The 22,373-nt window shown below is 45.0% G+C and overlaps 1 protein-coding gene across 1 annotated transcript in view; it reads right to left on the bottom strand.

Moving 5' to 3' along the window:
* The window catches only part of RETREG1 (reticulophagy regulator 1), a 129,095-nt gene that overhangs the window by 79,298 nt on the left and 27,424 nt on the right, over nucleotides 1–22,373 (bottom strand). Inside the window, exons 2-3 of the mRNA XM_027074498.2 lie at nucleotides 16,406–16,512; nucleotides 9,372–9,402 (exon numbers count right to left, since the gene is read on the bottom strand). Of these exons, the coding sequence (XP_026930299.2) occupies nucleotides 9,372–9,402; nucleotides 16,406–16,512 (138 nt within the window). The remainder of the gene's footprint in view (nucleotides 1–9,371; nucleotides 9,403–16,405; nucleotides 16,513–22,373) is intronic.

Below are 22,373 nucleotides of genomic sequence, written 5' to 3'. Positions count from 1 at the left end.
AACAGTCTGGTGAAAGAAAATGCCCAACGTCCAATGAAAAGAAAACACGTAAATAAACTGTGGTATGGTCACATGGTGGGATATTCTACCGCAGCAACCTAGAATGAACCACAGCTATACACAGCAACGTGGATTAATCTTTTTGAAAAATGTTTAGTGTTACGACATTAGTTCTAGAAGGCTACATAAATACGGTACCATTTTTATAGACCGCACAAAAAAAAAAATTGGGAACACATGTATATGTAATTTCAATATATGTATATTTACATATACAGAACTTGGCTGGGATGGGTCGTTCACGAGAGAACGTAACGTCTTCTCAGATTCATTCTTGCTTAAATTGCCCAAAGATTATCATCGGGAGCACAAGGATAGAGATACAAATCCTAGTCTGGGTGATACAAAGAGTTTCCAAATCTTGCTGAAGTAAAAGCTCTCTCGGAGCATGCCTCAATCATGAGACTATGCAGTTAGACCCCTCACCTATGCCTGGAGGCTCAACCTCGGGCCTGTGGCAAAGTCTCAGAAAGGAAGAATTCAAGAACTTTTACTCCACCCCTCGGACACCGCCTGATCTTGGAAGTCAATCGCTTCGGTTTATTACTTCACAACACGTGACCAATTCTTCTTCACCCCAATCCCATGAGACTCGGCGTGAAGTGGCACTTGGCCTGAGCAGGGCCCCCCTGTCATGCCTCTGATTTCTGAGGCTCCAGCCTTCCTTTGAGCCCAGCTGCGTCTCTGGACTTCGGCCCTGACCTTTGTTTCCAATGACTGGGCCGTGCCAGTCCCTCTCCTGGTAACCAGGGCCCTGTCTCTGGACGGCAGCTCTGGAGCCGGAGCCATTAGGCACTTGGGCAAACTGACTGCCTGCAGCCTTCTGTTGAGTCGCCTCCAACATGCACAGTCACAGACCTCATCCTGCGTGATGAGGGACCCCCCCCACGTCTCTCTTCATGATAAAAGCTACCGTGTTCACTACAAAGAGACGTAGTAAGGGTAAGCCAAATCAAGAAAATATAAATCACCTGTATTCCCCTCACACAGAGACACCACGTATGTGACAGCAAATAATTATGATGCACTGTACATTATACCTTCCCGTACTTATTTAAACCTATACTTTTTTGGGTTTCTTTTTTATACAATTAGCAACAAAGGGGAAATTTTCACATCACTAAATCCTCTTCTATAACATGGTCTTAATTAACTGCATAATATCCCATTTATCCCAGTTACTATGGCTGCTTAAAAAAAAAAAAAAACAAAAAACTTACAGTGTAAAATAAAAAAATCACCCGCATCTCTAGCTCCTGCCTCAGGGCCTTTGCACTGAGTGTTCCCAGAGCCTAGAAGCTCTTTATTCAGACAGGACTCACAACTCACTTTCTAGTCTTTGCTCAAAAATCCTCAGTGAAGTCTTTCTCGAGCACTTGATTATAATTCGTCCCTCCCTGCCCACCCTCACACACCCTAATCCCTTCATCTGGGTTTAGTTTCCTTAAACGTGGTTCACCATGTAACATTACGTAGTGTAGCAATTTATCTTCTGGCTCAGTCACTAGAATATGAACTCTGGGAGGAACGAGTTTGTTGTTTTTTTTTCTTCCACAGATGCCTAGAAGTACCAGCAATCAAGGCCCTCAATAAAAGTCTGTTTGAAAGGATGAATGAACAAACCCACACATATAGTTTCATGAAAAGACTAGAAGAAAACAAAATTGGAAGTGAGTTTAATTTCTGGGTGGTGGATTTCTACAGGATTTAGGTTTTCTTCTTTACAGGTTTCCTATATTTTTAGTGTTCTATATTAGTGAGTACTACTTTTAAAATCAGGGGGAAAATATATTTTAAATGCTACTAGGCAAGCAGGATTATAAATAGACATGTTTGGGAACAGTAAAGAAAGAGACAAAGAGAAAAAAAAAATAGGAAAAAAAACCCCAGATTTCCTTTCCCAGGAGTGACCTAAAAAGAAAAAAAGAAAAAGAAAAAAAAAGAGAGAGAGAGACAAAGAGAAAAAAAAAATACCAAGAAACAGAGAGGAACAAAAGAGAGGCAGAGAGAGACCAAGAGAAAGAGACAGAGAGGCATGAAAAAAGGAAAAAAAAAAAAAAAATCAAAGAGACCGAGAGGCAGATAGAAACTTCCAACTGTCTGTGAAGTCTTAATTTATATTCAAATAACTGCAACATAGGCCAGGGTAAGTTAAGAGAAGTGTTAACCACTAATCATTCTTCTTTCTCCGGTTATTAAAATCTAATAAAGCAAGAATGCTAGAAGGCAGAATTAGTCTAGCTTAATTTTTAAAATATATTTATAAATGAATTACATTTTCAAACCCTCAATAACTCAGGATCTACTACCTAATCAAATCCAATAAGCATGGGGTTAAGAGAAACTGAAACATGGATTAAAACGATCGGAGTTGAAATTTTCATCTGCTTTCAAGTGTTCGTAGGGACTCAAGGTGCTGACATGGGAAATGGCAGTGTACTCACACTTTTAAGTATGCAAATATGAAGCAGCTCTAAATTCTAAAAACGGGGGTGACTGAACTCAGGTTATAAACCGATTACGGAGTGACATTAATTTAAAGAAAAGAAACTATCATACACAATAATTGTAAATTATAAGAAAACATAATATTGAGTGCCTTTCACTTAAGGAGCCCTGAGTTTTAAGTCACTTAGGGCTCCCCTGATGGCTGCTATCCCAGACTCAGGAAGCCCTGACCCCTGGTTTTCTGTCCAGGTTTTGACTTGATAAATCTGCCTGGATACAAGGAGACTATGCTACTCATGAAAGGAATACGCGACCAGAAACAGGTCTAACGATTTACTGCCCTTGTCAGTGAAGCCAGTGGGCTGTGAAATGCACTTCCTGTTTGGTTTTATTTTTAATGCTTCAAGAAATGTACCGGCTGCCGTCAGGAGGGTCCATTTCAATTTCAGGGAGCGCTTTTCTCTGGAACTCACATTCAACCCATGTGCCCTACTTTAGTTTGATGGACTCCTGAGAGACAAGAACGGCCCCTAAATGTCTGGCAGGAGCCATTTTCAAAAATTTGTACATAGTTTTGTATGTGTATATATACACCATTGACGGTGAAGAGAGAAGCGGCAGAATTCTCCGTATCGTGTCCTTCCTCCAAACTAGCTTTAAAAACTGCTTAGAGTCCTTTGTTTCATACTGGTCTTCAAACTGGTCTAATTTTCAAAGCACAATTTTAAAAAATGAATCCAACAGATCGGAATCCGGATGAAGAACTCGAGAAACTTTCCAGACCAAGTCTCAGCAGCTCTGGCTGAGAGCTCGCTATCTGTCAGTCACTGAATGGGGCTGTTCTTTCCCAACAGAAAGGAAGAAAAGGGCTTTGACTCTCCATTGTACAATGCATGACTACAGAATAGTGCTCAATTATTATTTTGGGGGGAAAAAGGGAATAAAAGCCTATTTGGATTTTTATTTTGGCAGGATAGAGACTTGAATAGTAGTGTTTCATTCCCAGGCCAGTCCAGACATCTTCAGCCGAAGACTTACCCACACTCAGATACACTTACCTGAATTTAAGTGCATATTCTTTCTAAACTAAATAATTTAATTCAATCAAATGTATCCTTCACCGCAAAATTCTTTATTTTTTTATGTCTATTTTTGAGAGAGACAGAGAGTGAGCAGGGGAGGGGCAGAGAGAGTGGGAGACACAGAATCTGAAGCAGGCTCCAGGCTCCAAGCTGTCAGCACAGAGCCCGACACGGGGCTCGAACTCACGAACAGTGAGATCATGATCTGAGCTGAATTCGTAGGCTTAACCAACTGAGCCACCCAGGCGCCCCGGCAAAGCTGTCTTTCAAAGCTCATGGAGATGTGGCTCCCTGTCTACACTTCTGGCTGAAATTAAATTGAAAAAATACAGATTTCAATATTATGCCTTATTACAAAGGTACAGGGACAAGATTACAAAACACAAGTTACAAGGTCACTTTTAGGCACACTCAAAAATGCTCAAACTGTAAAATCGACTATTTTCAATGTATGAGTCGATACTGTTCCTGTGTCTAACGGCAAAGAAAGGACACCAAATAAGATACCATGTTCAATGCTTTTTACTTAGTAGTTCACCTTCTCTATGCAATTTTGATAAGTAAGGATGATTCATAAATAACCGAAAATGCGGTTTTCACACTAAATTCTATTCCTCAGAAGAGGCAATTTAGCAAATGGTAGATGACTTTTCACTTTTAACAGACACAGAATGTCGTGCTCAAGGATTTAATTAATTAGACATCCCTTCCTTAAACACTCCAATTTGTTCTGGGCATATGAGCCGGGGCAAGCTCAGGACTTGGGTTTTGCAATCAAAGATTCTTGGCTCCTTTTCGCTGGGGGCAAAATAATAACAATAATAATAACAATAATAACAACAACAATAATAATAATAGTAATAGAACCAGCTAGAATGTTCTGACTGGCAGTTATCAGGAAGCTGACAAGGCAGAAGGGCATTTCATCCCTCGCAGTGGGGCCACACAACTATTTCTCCTGACGGCAGGGGAGTCCGAGACAAGCCAGCACCTCGACCATGTGACCAAGATCCAGGCAAAAAGCTCACAACTCTTGCTAATCCCTGCTGGCTCTAGAAACCCTGACTGTTAATTCTCTGCTATGCCCCTGCGCAGTCAACTCCAGGTAAGGCAGAGTAGACCTGGTGTCCTCATGAGTCACTGGAAAGCCACTCCCCAATTCCTGTGAAGGACACATTGCTACAGACATCGGGATTCCAAGGATGTCTGGTAGGAAATCCCAGCGCTCTCAGCCATAATTTTCAAACTCTTTAGTTGCCATGGAAGGAAAAAAAAAGATATTTTCTGTAAATTGGAACCGAACAATAAAAGAAGTTTTCTGATGCGAATAGCTCCTTAATCTGGTTATAACGTACAAAACCATTAAAGAACTCTGTAAAGAAATTTTGAATGATCGCTCTATATAGGCAAGTCATTTCTGTCAAACTTACACTTCGAAAAACCTGGCCAAAATAAAAACAATTTTAGGTTTTTAAAAGGCAATGTGGACAACATGTCCTTTGTTAACAGATGATTTTATTCAGTCAGCTGCCACAGTCACGTGCAGAAATAAAAAGCCCTTATGACGCTAAGGGTCAGGTTGCATTTCAATACTAGGAATGAGCCCTAAGATGTGAATTGGGTTCAGTTGACAGACTGCTCTGGAAACACCCTGCACAGGTTGTAGAGTCAGTGTTAACTGTTCATTAAGGAAATAGGTCAAGCACGAGCCCTTCTCAGAACTGAAACACTATGAACCACATTTTCACCAAATCAACTTTCCAGGTACAAAAGCCATTCTGTGAGTAGCATCTGATTAAAATTATCCAGCTTTCATTACTGATGACCACGTCAGACTAGATGCTGGCTTTACCGTCGTTTACAAATAACACCCACGTGAACACTAGGAACAGCCTTTGTTAAATGTCCAGAGAAACTACACACGTGTGTAAGTATACACACACGTCACCATCTTCATGCGAAATTTTGAGAGAAATGCTTTCGGCTTCACTGACAGAAGCATATTTTCCCCAGGAGGAAGTGACAAGTCTGTGAAAGAAGCAGCCATTAGACTACAGGGAAGGAAGGAGGTCCCTTTTCTTCGGCTTTATTGAGAATATAGTTGATATGTAACATCGCAGAAGTTTACCGTGTACGATATGATGGCTTGATACACACACAAATTGTGAAGGGATTACCACACAGGTGGTTAACGCACCCCTCGCCTCACACAACTGTCATTTTGTTGTGGTGGTGGTGAGAACATAGAGGGTCTACTCTCGGTAACTTTGGAGTCTACTATATGGCGCTGTTAACCAGAGTAGCGATGCTTCACATTAGATCCCCAGGACTCCCGGGGCTTACACCTGCAAGTGTATGCCCTTAGGCCGCATCTCCTCGTTTCCCTCCCCTCCCAGCCCCTGGCAACTCCCAATCCCCTCACCATTTTTATCAGCAGCTTTTTTAGAGGCCACATATAAGTGAGATCATACAGTATTTCATTTAGACTTATTTCACACAAATAGCGGAATCTCCTTCTGCTTTTATGGCTAAATAATATTCCATTGTATATATGTACCTGTTTATCCATTTGTCCACCAATGGGAGGCTTAGGCTGTTTCCACATCTTGGCTGTTGTGCATGATGCTGCAATAACCATGCTGTTCCAGGCACGTCTTTGCAAGAGTGAGCCCATTTCCTTCAGGCATATGCCCAGAAGCGGGATGCTGAATCATATGGTAATTCACACATATGGTAATTCTCTTTTTAATTTTGTAGGAACCTCCATCCTGTCTTCCATAGTGGCTGCAACCAATTTACGTCCCCACCAATAGTACACAAAGGTTCCATTTTCAAGGGGCTCCTTTTTCATTTAAAAGCATTACGATGGCATTACGAAGAGAGAATGTCCATTACTTGATTTACCTTTTTACAGTGAACTTAATGATCTTTCAACGAAGCAGTTAAAGCCCCACAGAGAGAAGGCCTGGCCCATTGTGAGACTGAGCACAAACCACTAGCAATATGCGACACAGGACAAAGTAACCAGGAAGTGCAAAGACCCTAACCCCCTGCGGCGCACATGAGCAAAATGGCGCCTCTCTGCCTCCAAAGATCCTCTTACACAGCACTGCTTTCTGTCCTTCAAAGAAAGTGGTTTTGAATTTTTCGATGTTAAAAACACAAGCACTACCCAGCACGAGACACCAGGAATCACTGCAAGCAACATATCAAATCAAAGAAATTAGAGGAATAAATATTTTAATTCCACATCTCCATGATGAAAAGAGAACAGAATACAATGACACAATAGAAACTGCAGTGAAAAAATATCAGGAAGTATCCCTTCTGCGGTGGATTAAATCACTTTGAAAGAGTCCCTGGCCAAACAAACACGTAATAACAATAAGAAAGAAACAGGAATGATTCTTTGCTCCCATTTCTGATCACCAACTATAATTCTAGTACCAATTCTGACCTGGGGGGTGGGGGGTGGGGTGGATTGCAGGAGGGGGATGTTGACCGAACTACCTAGAGACTCCAGGTCACCAGCTGAGTGTTCTACAAGTCACCTTGATTTTGACATTATCTACCTGGGGATGATAGCGTCAGACTCCACAGGTCAAGGGCTCAGTCCGACAAAATTCCCGCCCTCTTCCCCCACTTAGGAGCCATTCACAAGCCCAGGCAGTCACCCACACTTCTGACCAACTGGCTACAGACTGGAGGTTCCAACGACCCCCTCCCTGCCTTGGTTCCATGAATTTGCTAGAGGGGCTCCCAGAACTCAGAAGCATTTTATTTACGAGATTACGGTTTTGTTACAAAAGATGTGACTCGGGAACATCCAGATGGAAGAGAAGCATGGGGCAAGGTGCGGGGAAACAGTGCTGCTCCCCACAAATCTCTGGGTGTTCACCAACCTGGGAGCTCTCCAAACACTGTCCCTTGGGTTTTACGGAGACTTCATTACACAGGCACAATTGATCAAATCATTGGCCATGGATGGTTGATTCAACCTGCAGCCCCCTCCCCGCTCCCCAGAGAAAGGGGGAGGGACTGAAAGTTCCAAACCTCAAATCACAAGGTTAATTTCCCAGCCAACCAACCCTTCCCCCTCCTCCCCGCACCGGTCCTTAGGTGTGGTGGAAAAGCCACTTCATTAACATGGACAAAAGACACCTTTCTCTCAATAATTAGGAAACTGCAAAGGTTTTAGGACTCTGTCCTTGAAACTTGGGGACAAAGACCAAATCTATATTCTTATTATAAATCACAACATCTCCAACACAACAAACCCCTCAAGTTGTATTACAGACTCTTTACGGCTGGGAGGGATATTTGAAACTATTGTCTCTCTTACCTCCTCAGTCAGCAGATGAGAAACTGAGGCCCAGAGAGAACTTGGCAAGATCATCAGCTGGTGGGGGGGGGGGCGGGGATGGGGGTGAATTGAATACGTATCTGGGCAATTCTGAAGTGAATGAGACCCTTCCTTGAAAAGGTTATTTCCATGATCACGCCTTCTCTGGGGGCACACGGGCACTTTCCCAAAGTAGTGAAATATTACAAATCTACACAAAAGGCATGTTATAAGGTGCTATTCACTCCCTGACCAAAGCCAGTGCGCTGGCAAAGGGGGTCCCTGGGTCCTGCTGTGCTCGCTGGTACTTTTTTCCAAATCATCATCAAACACTCCAATGGCTTCTAAACAGGCAACGTGTTCTAGGCTATGCTAGAAGGGCTTGGACGGCAAGACCTCTAGAAAAGCAGGCACGCGATACCTTCACGGGTCAAAATAAGTACCAGTAAATCTGAAAGGCTACTCGCCAGAGAGCACAAAGTGCTTTTTAAGATTCCTGTGAAATCACACTAGCCCACTGGGTGGAATCTTCCCCCTGCCCCAAATTAGGGAGCCGGGTCACTCTCTGCACGTGCACAGAAGGCCAGGACATGCCCAAGGAGCTCCAGCGTGCCTGCAACAAACAGGACTGGGAGCTGGGACCTGTACTGCCAGGCCAGGGGTGGGGTCTCGCCTAGAGTGGCCTGCAAGCCACAAGGGCACCACCGTCACCACACTTTCAGATCACTCTCTGGTCCTGTTCTCATCAATAGCCTTCTGGTCTTCATTTGATTTCCCAAACAGACACCCATAACCAACTTGGAGAAACCTGACAAGCACCACTTTGGCCAGGTGGTCAAGGTTAGCATCGTGAGTGATACATCACACCAATGGGAAGCACCCTTGACATGGAGTGATGGAAATGGCACTTCACCCCTGTTGGCTTCTCCCCAAAACCCATAACCCCAGAATAAAGGGGGGTTCTATAATATACTTGACTAGGACTCCTCAAAACTATCAAGGTCGACAAAAACAAGAAAAGTCTGAGAAACTGTCACAGCCAAGAGGAGCGGAAGGAGACACAACTATGAAACACACTGAGGAATCCTGGACGGGATTCTAGAACAAAAAAAAAAAAGAACATTGGGCAAAAACTAGGGAACTCTGCACACAGTGTGGACAGTTAGTTAATAAGAATATATTGACTATTGTTTCATTAATCATCACAAATACATCATGGTAATGTAATAATGTTAACAGAAGAAAGGTGGGGGTGTACTATCTATATATGGGAACCTTGTACTATCTTTTCAATTTGTCTGTACATCTCAACTGTTCTAAAAAATAAAGTCCATTTTAAAGAAGGAGAGAACCAACTATGTATTTGAACCCACTGGACGTCTTGGAGGTGCAGTCACCTGCCCTCCATTAGCCATGACATTGAAAACCAAGTTCCCTACCTTTCACTGAGGCTTCTCCACAACTGTGCACCTGCAACAAGGAGAGGCAAAGAATGAAACATTAATGGAGGCGTTTTTTCTCTCCAAGCATTTCTCAACGTAGAAATCTTCTGAGCTATTAAAAATGCGTAGATGTTGGGACGCCTGGGTGGCTCAGTCAGTTAAGCGGCCGACTTCGGCTCAGGTCATGATCTCACGGTCTGTGAGTTCGAGCCCCACGTCGGGCTCTGTGCTGACAGCTCAGAGCCTGAAGCCTGTTTCAGATCCTGTGTCTCCCTCTCTCTCTGTCCCTCTCCTGCCTGTGCTCTGTCTCTCTCTCCCAAAAACAAACATTAAATTTTTATTTAAAATTAAAAAATAAAATAAGATAAAATAGAATGCTTAGATCTTTCAACTCTGGAAATTATCAAACCATTCAGCATACACCTCTGGTACCAGAATTAATTCAGGCAATGTGTCCACGAGTATTTCAGAGCCTGCTATTTGGAAAACACTTGGATAGGTGCCTTGGGAGGTGGAACCCTGTACCACACGTGGTCCTGCCTCGGAGACTTGAGTGTTCAGTGGGGCAGACCTAGCATGCACTGAGGCGGTGTATGGAGGGAGAGAGAGAGCATGGCTGCTCGAGACAGTGCCAATAACAGAGGTGCCACTTACGGTGGGCTTTGAAATGGTACTGACGAAGGAGAATTGAGACAACAGTGATTTGAGAAAGGAGGTTTTTACCTATTCATCCTTCAGGTATTTTGAGCTTATGTTGAGGCTCAAGTGAAATCAACAGAAAAAAAAATGCATACTTGGATCTCATTTGCTTTTTAAAAAAATTTTTTAATGTTTATTTATTTTTGAGAGAGACAGACACAGAGTGCGAGTGGGGGAGGAACAGAGAGAGAAGGAGACAGGGAATCCGCAGCAGGCTCCAGGCTCAGAGCTGTCAGCACAGAGCCTGACGTGGGACTCAAACTTGTGAACCGTGAGATGATAACCTGAGCCAAAGTCGGATGCTCAACCGACTGAGCCACCCAGGAGCCCCTCTCATTTGCTTTCTTGATGGGCTTACTTTCTTCATTGCCCTATATCTTAATATTATACACCCAGCTACCAGTTTTAATGGATATTAGAAATGGCCATGAGGTGGTTTCTGCATTTTTCCATCTTTCCAAAGATGTTGTCCCTTTTGTTCTTCAGTATCCCCTATCAAAGATCTATTAGGGGTGCCTGGGTGGCTAAGAGTTGGTTAAGAGCAGGTGACTCTTGATCTCAGCTCAGGTCTTGATTTCAGGGCTGTGAGTTCAAGTCCCACATTGGGCTCCATGCTGGGCATGGAGCCTACTTTGGACGGGAGGAAGGGAGGAAGGGAGGAAGGGAGGAAGGGAGGAAGGGAGGAAGGGAAGGAGGGAAGGAGGGAGGGAGGAAGAAGAAAAGAAAAGAAAAGAAAAGAAAAGAAAAGAAAAGAAAAGAAAAGAAAGAAAGAGAGAAAGAGAGAGAGAAAGGGAGGGAGGGAGGGAGGGAGGGAGATCTGTGTGATAAATTCTTAAAATTTAGTCCCAGGGAAAAAAAAAAAGTTTCTTGAAATTGCTTGCATTCTTTCATCAGACTATTAGAATTATTCAGTGGATCTAGGTTCCCTTTTTACCTTGGCTGCCAGTAAGCACAGGGATCAATCTGTTGCTCAGTTATGGTCACCATATTAGAATCTATTCCTCTACTTACACCTTTTAAAAATAGCCTTGTTTTTTATGTTCCTCACAAGCTGCCTCAAATACTTTGGGGTTAGATGGCACAGCAAACAAAGCAAAGAAACAATTCCAAAGAATCCAAGGGCTTACGAACACTAGTGATGCCTCAGCTGAAGTTGGAAAGTGGGAGAGACTAAATTCTGGCACTAACACTCACCTTGTCATACGACCCTTCTCTGATAGCACCAGCCCCAAGAGTGGAGGAAGTGGGTGACATCATGGGGTGCTTGCTTGTTTGCTTATTAAAAGTGGGGAAAATGAGCACGGTTGCTGGGCTGTGGGGACAAGGACATTCAGAATGGCAAGGACAGCAGACCTGCAGCCACTGAGCACCGAGCAGGTGGGGGCTGTGCAGGACAGAGGGGCGGGTAAGAGGCCGAGCAGCACGGCACTTACCCTGAGGGCAGAGCCGGTTCAGCAGGAGTGAGGGGCTAGGGGCTGGCCAGAGGGTGTCCTGAGGGGTGACTCTCAGCCTCTGTAGGGGTTGCAGACACAGTGCTTCTGGTGGCTCAGGTCAAAGATGAGGCCACGCAAGTGGGTGACCAAATCCAGGTTACAGGACGCAGGGACAGAGAACGGAGGCACACGAGTCCACCCGCCACAATCCCTGATGGCCCATGCTCAACTGTGACCAGAAAATGGCGTAAACGGACAGTGCAGATTTCGCAGGAGGAAAGGTACGAAGGGACAGAGGTTGAAAACGAGTGGCCGCGTGGGGACCTGCTGAGCCCCCCTCCCGCCGCACAGGGCGGTGCTGGAAGAGGATGTTAAAGGGAGCCGGTGGCAGAAGGACAGACTCTTCTGCGAGGAGAGGGAGGCGGGGGACGGTCGAGCAACAGCCTATGGCTGCAGAGGGATTTTCCACGCTGCAGAAGGGTCCCCCAGGGCCTGGACGAAGGGGCTTACACAGGGAAGTGTGCACTCAAGGTACACAACAGGAGTGAGCGTGAACCCCCCCCCCCCCCACAGCTGCAGGCTGCTCCTGCTGCCGACTTGTAACAGAGACGTGGATTCCAGTAGGTTCCACAAAGATGAATTCACGTGAAAGATCTCCACACTGTTGCCCACCTTCTTCATATTAAGCATCTGAGATGGTATTAAAAATAGCAATGGGGGGGAGGGGGGAGGGGGGGAGGGGGGGAGAGGAGGAATAAAATGAAGTTCGTAACAGCAGAAGCATCAGCTCTTTAGCCGAAACCGTCGTGGGAAGCGGGGACGCTGAGACGGGAGGGGAGAGAATGGCCCCGGGAGCCTGACGGCTCGCTCTTGCTTTCCCAGTTGCTGTCCTAAAGCCAACGTGAGCAGCGACAGTGGCTGGCGGGTCTGGCTGAAGCCATGGCGTCTCCGTAACAGCATGTGGCTCAAGATGGAAGCTTCCCGGAGACCCACTCGTCTCAGCCGGGCCTGGGCTGAAAAGTCTGCAGAGTCAGGCCCCTGCCCACTATCCGCAGGGCTCAAATGGGTCTTTGTCTCCAAAGCCTCCACTAACGGAGGCCGAGGCCGGCACTTGTGCTCCTTCATCGCGGGCGAGGGGCGCTGGGAGAGAGCAGAGTTAATCCCGACCTTCTGCCTTTGTGCAGTAGAAATGCTGTATTCGGAGCAGTGCCACTGGGCTCATACCCTCAGAGAAAGCCTGGCCTGGGGCAAGCGCCTGGCGTGCAGGATGGGGTCTGAGAGCTCGCCTGGGGCTCTGGGGCCGGGGTGGGCCTGGATGCCCCTGGCAGCCCAGGGCCACCAGCAGGCCCTGAACAGAAAGGCGCTCAGCACAGGCCACCCGAGTGAACACACCCCATGACGTTCAGATGATGCGGCAGAGCGGACCGGGCCGCACGGAAGCTACTGGGCCCAGGGCACTCCTGTTCCACAGTCTCAGTCCACCCTACCCGGCCGAGCAGCCTGGGTTGGTCTCGGCCATGTCACGGGATGAAGAAGCTCAGGCTGTGCAGCTGGCGGAATGACGGCCCCCAGAGACGCCAGGTCTCCCATCCCCGAAACCTGCAAAATGCCACTTTCTACGGAAGCGGGATGCACTGTGTGTGATTGAGTCAAGGGCCAGGAGATGGGGAGAGTGTCCGGGGCTGTCCAGGTGGGCCCCAAGTACAACCACGAGGGGCCTTGTAGGACGGAGGTTTGACGAGGATGAAGAGGAGGGGGTGAGCGCAAGGGCAGAGAGTGGAGGGACGTGGCCACAAGCCACGCACGACAAGCCACCACCCGAAACCACCCGAAGGAAGAGGCAGGGGATGCTTCCCTAGAGCCTCCAGAGGGGGCACAGCCCTGCCGGAACCTCGATGTTGGCCCGGTGGCACTGATTTTGAGCTGGTGGCCTCCAGAACAGCGAGGGGAGAGATTTCTGTCGCTTTGAGCCACCACATTTATGATGGCTTGTTACGGCAGCCCCAGGAAACTAACCCAGTATCCAGTGGGTCCCCGCCACACTGGGAAGTGAAGCGAACAAGCCCAGACTAGACCCTTCAGGCTCCTACTCTTCCAAGGCCACACCTTCCGTTCGCCGAGGGCCGAATCCTTGCAAGCGGAGGCGGCCTGCACTCTGTGAACGCGGAGGTCCCGTATTCACAGGAACGTCAAGCCAACGAGTCAAGGCTGATAACAACCTCTGTGCGAGCGTCCGAGAGTGAGAAAAGAGCAGTCGCGAAGCCTTCAAGCCCTGTACTTGCCTGCCACGCTTGTCTGCTCCTACAACTTGTGCCCAAATGGGGACCAGATTTGACTCGAAACGGAAACGATCAAGATGCTCGGCTAAAATGGCTGCTGATAAAAATGTGTAAGTGGTTCTTTCTTCTAAGATTCCCCTGAGGAAGGTCCTAGAGGGTGAAAATGTTCCCAAGTCTACTGGAGAAAAAGGGTCTCTCCTCTGTCCGTTAGGATCAGGGCAGAGGGGTGCCCGGGTGGCTCAGTCAGTTAAGCGCCCACTCTTGATTTCAGCTCAGGTTATGATCTCATGGTTCATGAGATCGAGCCCAGTGTCAGGCTCTGTGCTGAGTGTGGACTCTGCTTGGGATTCTCTCTCTCTCTCTCTCTCTCTCTCTCCCCCCCCCCCCCACCCCCCAGCTCCTCTCCCCAACCTGCGCTCTCTAAAAAAGAGACAATGAAATGAAAAGTTTCAATCAGGGCAGAAACAGGGCATCACCGCGGGTGCATCTGACAGACCCTGTGCAAAACCCACAACGTGAGACCGATGCTCGGCTTCCAGGTGGCCTTAATACATCTGTGGTGAACAGAGTACTGGGGCAGGTGTCTGACAGGGTTAACAGGGAGTTGGGTGTCTATTCTCTGAAACAGAAAAGGGTGGGGTGAAGAGGGAGGGGAACAAGGGGAGAACCCGTACATGAATGCAATCTTAATCCACAGATTCATGAAAAGAAGTAATTGGGGGCCACTGGGTGACTCAGTCAGTTGAGAGTCCGATTCTTAGCTTCTGCTCAGGTCATGGTCTCACGGCTTGCGAGTCTGAGCTCCACATTGGGCTCACGGCTGTCAGCACAGAGCCCGCTTTGGATCCCCCGTCCCTCTCTCTCTGCCCCGCCCCCACTTGCGCTCTCTCAAAATAGATTTTAAAATATATTTTTAAAAAAAGAAAGGAAGGAACTAGACATAAGTGAATTTGTGGGAGGTCTCCTAACCAAATTTCCAGTTTGGCACTTCCCAATTCCAGTAGATTTATTCCTCACGTAAATTCCTACAGTTAACAACATTGGGTCTTTTTCACCTTCTCAGATTCACCAGAATGAAGGAATTACCTTCAAACCTTCTAATGCAGCAATGTAACACAGTCTTTCTACACATAATTTACTTTAAGAAGACTTAGAATATAAACTGGAGCTCAAGCCCATTGTGGAACATGATGATGATAAACCCGTAACAGCTGAGATCCCTGGTCTCAGAGTTGGCTTTAGGGAGAACAAGGGTGCTTCCTACAAGGCAGGCCTCGGTACCCTGCCAGGGCGGGAACTCTGGGAAGGTCTTATACGCATCGATCCATATGGACCCCAGCCAATATTATCCTTCCATGTGGGTGTTACACTGAGGGAAATCAAATGTCTCACTGGAACCTCCTTCTCTTGGCTATTTTTTTTTTTTTTTTAATTTACTTATTTGAGAGAGAGGAGAGCGAGCGAGTGTGCAAGCGGGGGAGGGGCAAAGAAAGAAGGAGAGAATCCCAAGCAGGCTCCACACTGTCAGCGTGGAGCCTGACATGGGGCTCGATCTCACCAACCCATGAGATCATGACCTGAGTCGAAAGCAAGAGAGTCGGACCCCTAACCGACTGAGTCATCCTGGTTTTTGATCCCATCAATCTTACCACATTTAAAGTTCCCAGGGCCCAATTACTCCAAGGAGGGACTTTTGCTCATTCACAAAATCTAGCTCAGGCTCTGGTCGGAGGGCTTCTCCAAGTACAGAAAAGCTGGACTCAGATTTATAACACAGACAAATTACTCAGAAAACACCTTGAGCAAATTTCCAAAATTAACTCAAAGTCTCATTTTTAAACAATCAGTTCACTTTTCATTATCATGAACTCATTTGTTAAAATTTACTTAACTACTACTTTTTTTTCTTTAAGTAATCTCTACCCCCAACATGGGGCTTGAACTCAAAACCCCAAGATCAACAGTCATGTGTTCTACTGACTGAGCCAGCCAGGCACCCCAATTGTTATTTGTTTTTAAGCCCAGAGTTGTTTTTCTTCATGGAGGCAGAGAAAGTTTTCATATAAACGAGCCCATTTTCTAGTGGCCCAAGCTTCATCTTGGGGGACGTTATAAATATTTCACTGTCATCCTCACTGCAACCTGCTTACATATCAAAATGGTCTTTAAGTAGCACTTAGAGCCAAAGAGAAACCAGCACGCACACACAAACCTTTCGCTCAGGACCAGTAGCTCTGACTAGGGACATCAGTTAAGTACGTAATAAATATTTGCCAAATAAATAAATATTCAACAAACATTAATAATAGCCAAGTCAATGCCTACATGACGTTATTTTGTTCCCTTCGGCAATGTTTTTATTTATTTTAATAGAGAAAGAGAGGGAGGGAGGGGCAAAAAGAGAGGGGGAGAGAGAGAATCCCAAGTGGGCTCTGCTCTTGGACCCACACACTGTGAGATCGTGACCTGAGCTGAAATCTAGAGTCAGATGCTTAACTGACTGAGCCACCAGGGCGCCCGTTCCCTTTTAAAACTACTTGGTTAATGTGCCTACACAAAGATCAGATATTTGGGGTCTAGCAAATTACATACCATAAAAATGAATTCTCAGTTTTCTTACCTCTAGCTCTGGACAAAACCATATCCTTTATTATTTGCATAATAACACGCCCGAGTATCATGACAGAAATCAGGTGATACACTCTCCATGGAGTCAGTGCAAGGAACCTGTAACAGCAAAAACAGACAAATCATGATTTCAGTTTGACGATTTTCATCTTTTTTTTAAGTTAGGTTTAGTTCCTAACATAGAAACGAAGACACAAATTTCAGTTTTCAGAATCACCCCAACGAGACCACATCAAAGTTACCCAATAGGCATCAAAGTCAGCAAAATAAAAGCGCTTGGGCCACGTATACGTTGGTGCTAGACTTTCTGCTGTAACCTCTAATTTGGGCAGAGGATTCTCTATGCTGGGTGTGGCCCAAATATCACCCTGCTAACAGATGGAGAGTGGAATTGACCTGAAACCAAATCATGAGGGACTAGAAAGGCAGAAGGGTAGGTTTTCCACTATGTGGAGGGGCTACTGCCCTCCCTGTTCTACTTCTATCTACATTCATCCACCAGCCCCTCCCTCCGATCTCTTGGAAACAGCAGTGATTAAGGATCCAAGGCACTAGCCCCTTCTCTTTAAGATCACATCCTGTGGTCTATCCAGCCAGGTCCTCTCCGAGGGGAAACCAAGAATTCTTTACCATGAACAGCACACAAACATTGCAGTACTTTTTTCTTTTAATGTTTATTTATCTTTGGGGGGCGGGGTGGGTCACAGAGAGGGAGACACAGAACCCGAAGCAGGCTCCAGACTCTGAGCTGTCAGCACAGAGCCTGACATGGGGCTCGAACTCACCAACCGTGAGATCGTGACCTGAGCCGAAGTCGAACATTAACTGGGCCACCCAGGCACCTTTGCAGTACTTTTATGATTGGGCTTATAAAGGAATGGAATAAGCCTTCATACAGAGGTTGAAGCCTGCTTACAGATTAAATGCTCAAACTTCCAGTTAATATTAATTTTGGTGTAATCATAATCCTAGAAAAATTAACACATATGCCATTTAAAACTAGTTGCAAGGCACTGTAGGCTTTATGGAGAAGGACACATACTGTAAAGAAAGAATCCTGTCTTCCGGGAACTTAACTTCCTCATCTGAGACAAACACGGGCCAAGCCAACCTAACAAAATCCAAGGCAAGGAGTTTGAGGTACTCAAGTAAAACATGAGCAAAGAACAAACAGAAGCAAAAGAAGGGATGATTAACTCAATAATAAGGGAAGATTTTATGGAAGTGGCCCTTGAACTTGGTCTGGCAGGACGGATGAAATTGAGAGGAAAACAGAGGTTGTTCCAGTATTCCAGAATATTCCAGGATACAACATGTACAGAAGATCATAGTCGGAGACGGGGAGGTGTGCCTGGGGCACACTGAGTGTCCTGGGGTGCCCCAGCAAGACATGGATAAAGGAGATATGTGGGAGATGGGCAGATAGAGAAGATATTGAGGGGACAGGCTGTCGGCACACTGTGGCAGGCCCTGAATTATCTGCTAGGGCATTTGGTCTTAATAATACCAGCAATAAAGAGAAAGCCAAAGGTATAGACAGGTATCAGGTAGGAAAGTGGAACGATGGGAGATTTCAGAAGATGCCTGAGAGAATGAGGTAGGAGAGTGAAGAAGCATGGAGTCCGGGACATCTGCTAGAAGGTTGTGTAACGTGTTTGGTGAGAAGCGGCCGATGTGAGATGCTGGTGACGTCAAGGGTAAAGCCCGCCGGTGCAAGGTGGGCAACCCAGGTGCCAGCTCTGGTTCTCACAGTGAGTATCACCTGGGCCGGTAAAATAAGCGGGTAGAACAGGTAAGTGCTTCGTAAATACCGGTCGCTACCGCCACCAGGTTGCTGCCTGGAAAGCTTGTTAAAATACAGACTCCCAGACCCCACGTTCCTCCCCCAGGTCCCCTGAAACAGGTGGTCTAATTACCAGTGTTTACACTCAGTGAGTACTTACTTGGAGAGTGTCTACACTGGGCCAGCCACTGTGCTACCAGAAGGAAATAAATACTGAGCAAGAGGCACAGAGGGAAAGAGCAGACATACAAGATAACCCGTAACACCAACATCTCTTTTTTTAGTAGCAACGATTTCATTTGCTAATCTGGGACTGCTGCTGGCTCTCTTTTTGGAGCTCGTATGTTTCTATTAAGTGAGGCTGTTTTCTGGTCTTTGTCTTCTTTTTGGCTTACCTCCTTCTATCAGTTTATGATCCCTGCTTGCTGTGTCCACATGCCAGGCTCTCTCTGATCTCCCCACCTGACATCAAAGTGGCAAGTTTTCAAAAGTCTTCATGGTGACCCACAGTGAGAAATTCACTTACATCTAAATACGTACAAATGAAACCAAAGTTTCAAAAAATAATATTTGTCCTTATAACGTGTAATGCCTTCTGACACCTTCCATTCAATTCTATTATATTTTTTAATGCTGACTGCAATTCTAAGGTGATTCAGGGCTCCTGCATGGGTTGTATGTAACTCACAGTTTCATTCGCTGCATCAGAGAAAATCTATAAATGTTAAATTAGTATGTTTCATTAGATGACTTGCTGTGCAGAGTCAAGCAAAGCCCTAGGAAAGCTCCCTCAAGTTTAAAGGTCTTCAGACTCAGCCAGGAAACCAGTTACATATCTTTGAAGAAATAAAGAAATGCAAAAACAACCCAAGCAGTGAAGGTCTTAGTGGAAGTTATGATCTTCCAGGAATACAAAAATTAGGTAATGACAGGAGTGTAACCCTCAGCCCTGGCTGCTGGAAGACTTCACTCGGAGGGCATTGCCATGGCAACTCCAGTTGGGGGTCCAGTGGACATTTTGGCCAAGGGTCTCAATGGTCATTAAGAATCCTCAATCATAAAGGATAGGCTATTTCATAAATGATGCTGTGATCATTTGCAATCCATATGAAAGAAAGGAAAATTGTATATCTATTGCCAAATTAAGGTGAATGAGAAAGGAATAATATTTTGCAACAAGGTCAGCCCATGTTCCCTAAAGGACAGATGGAACATATTTTCAGCTTCGTGGGTCTTCTGGTCTCTGTCACAACTGTCAGCTCTTGTCACTGTATGAAAGCAGCACAGATATTATATGAAAGAATGGGTCATGTTGCAATAAACTTCATTTATCAACACACACACACACACACACCCGCGAATCCCCAGTCAGAACAAAGGCAATCCATACAACTGCTCAGGAAGGGAATGCTAAAATTGTATGGGATTCCATAATCGTCTCCTAGGCAGGCTAGCATCCTTGACCCCAAGAATTAAGTACAGAAATGTTTGTGAAACTAATCCCTAATATTAATCATTCATATTTAGAAAAACCTATGCATATTTGGTTTTTTAATTATTTATACTGTTTTAGATGATTCATCTCATGGTTCCAATTTAAAATATGTAGCTGTAAAATTAAACAAACAAACAAACAAACAAATAAAATGCATAGCTGTATAGACTTGTGACTTGAAATTAAAATCTTAGGAACACAGGAGTTTAATTTCTTCATTTTGCAGGAACTGCCTAATGTTCAGGAAAGCCTGGTTTTTTGTTTTTTTTTTTTCCAACTTCTACTTTGGTAAATTTCAAACACACATAAAAAGAGAGACCAACTTATAATAAAAAAGAGTCAACAGTTTTGCATCCATGGCCACTCTTGTTTCTTCTGTGTTCCCACCAAGCTCTCCCCCCACCCATCCCCACCACCCAGGATTACTTGGAGCAAATCCTAAACATCATATAATTGAATTTACAAATATTGCCACCTATCTTCCCAAAAAGGTAATTTTAACCTAGCAGTAAAAACACTGTCTCATCTTAAAAAATTGTTTTAATCCCTTAATGTCATCAGATATCCCAACAGGATGCACATTTACCCAATCACCTTCTGTACACACATGTGCACATACACACAAAGACTGAAACAAATTGGAAAAAAATCATACATTGAAATTGATGATGTGAGTTTTGAGTTTCCTGTAATTTATAGGTTTACTGCCTTCTCTTTCTCTCTCTCTCTGCTTGAAATTCTTTGTGGAAGAAACAGACTCATTTGTTCAGTAAAATCTTCCAGAGTCTGAGAATCAGTCATTGAATCCTGTGGTTTAGTTCAACATTTTCCTCAATGCCTTGGGCGGACTATAAAAACAGGCAGTTCAATCTAGAGACTCGGCCAGATTTAGGTTCAAAATTTAAACTACATCATAGGTGTTGGTGTGTGTTTCCATCAGGAGGCAGATACTGTCTGGGTGTCTGGGGTCTCTATTCCTGTGACATTAGCAGCCACTGACGAGGTCTACCTATCTTCCTTAGGAGACACAGGAGAGTGAGAGCTCTTCACTCTTGCTTCAGCCACCAGCTGGATCAGATCTATAAAGAGAAACGTCCCCTATGGATGTCTGATTGCCCTGAGACCCGGATCTCACAGGAGAGGCAGGATCAATTCTTGAGTCTTTCTCTTTATTCAGCAGCTGTCAAGATAATAAGACAGTTCCTCAGTAGCCTCTAACGAAAACCAAGTTGGTTTTCTTCTTTCCTTTCTGTAGTGTTGTTATGATCATACTCGATATGCTTCAGTCCACTGCAGTATTATTCCTTCTGACCCTCAAAAGTGTCCCATCTTGGCTGGTGGGAGCTTATTCGGGCTGGTTCCTGAGTCCTTTGGTACAACTTTAATAATCTTTGATAATTAAGTACTTTAAAGCGATAGAGAAAATACAAAATTTACAAACGTGGGTTAAAATGTTTAAAGGGGTATAGAACTAAACTTTTAAACAAAATATGGGGCACCTGGGTGGCTCAGTCGGTTGAGCATCCAGCTTCGGCTCAGGTCATGATCTCACGGTCTGTGAGTTCGAGCCCCGTGTCGGACTCTGTGCTGACAGCTCAGAGCCTGGAGCCTGTTTCAGATTCTGTGTCTCCCTCTCTCTCTGCTCCTCCCCTGCTCATGCTCTGTCTCTGTCTTTGTCTCTCTCTCTAATAAACAAACATTAAACTTTTAAACAAAACCAGTCATTCACCAGAGGCTATCTTAAAAATGGCTATTAAAATTTGCTAGATTGATAAACAAAATGTGTTACATTTTGTTACATACAGTTGCCCCTAGTATTGACATCTTATTTCAGTGTGGCACATTTGTTATAACCAAGGCACCAATATGGATACATTGTTAACTCCTTGGTTCACATTAAGGTTCACTCTTGGTGTTGCACCTTCTATGGGTTTTGACAAATGCATGTCATGTATCCACCATAACAGCATCACACAGAGTATTTTCACTGCTCTAAAAATCCCATATGCCACATATTCAGTCCTTTCTCGCTCCCCAGAAACCAAGTGACCACTGGTCTTTTAACTGTCTCCACTGGTTTGCCTTTTCCAGAATGACACGCAGTTTTTACTATCCTCTGTGTCTTTTAATGGTTTGATAGCTCATTTCTTTCTATGACTGAATACTATTCTATTGTATGATACACTACTGTTTATTCATTCACCTACTGAAGGACATCTTGGTTGCTTCCGATTTGGGGCAATTAAGAATAAATTTGCTACTCTGTGTCAGATTTTGTGTGGTTACAAGTTTTTCATTCTTTGGGAACAGCCTTTTTAAAAAAAAAACACAGGTTCATCAGCATGCCAGCTTATTTTGGATTTATGGGCAGTTAAAACCTCCAAGGATTCTACTTTTTGGATGCAACTTTTGAATCTAAGTATGTCCTATTAACTTTGTTCTTGTCTGACACAGTCCGTCATCCAAACCTACAGACCTTAATGGTGTCCCCAACCCCATTCATTCTCTTGTCCAGCTTCTTAACACCTACACATTTGCAGGTCGTTTGTCCTCTTCCACACTATTGATCAAAGGTGTTGATCAGCACTGACGCCCTGTCACTTCCCATTAACAGCTGCTCTCAGAGTGACCTAGATTAATCAGCACTTTATGAAGATGACAGACCACCTAATCTGCCAGTCC

This window comes from Acinonyx jubatus, chromosome A1, assembly GCF_027475565.1.
Source record: "Acinonyx jubatus isolate Ajub_Pintada_27869175 chromosome A1, VMU_Ajub_asm_v1.0, whole genome shotgun sequence".
Taxonomy (NCBI): Eukaryota; Metazoa; Chordata; class Mammalia; order Carnivora; family Felidae; genus Acinonyx; species Acinonyx jubatus.
This window is presented reverse-complemented; position numbering and strand designations above follow the sequence as displayed.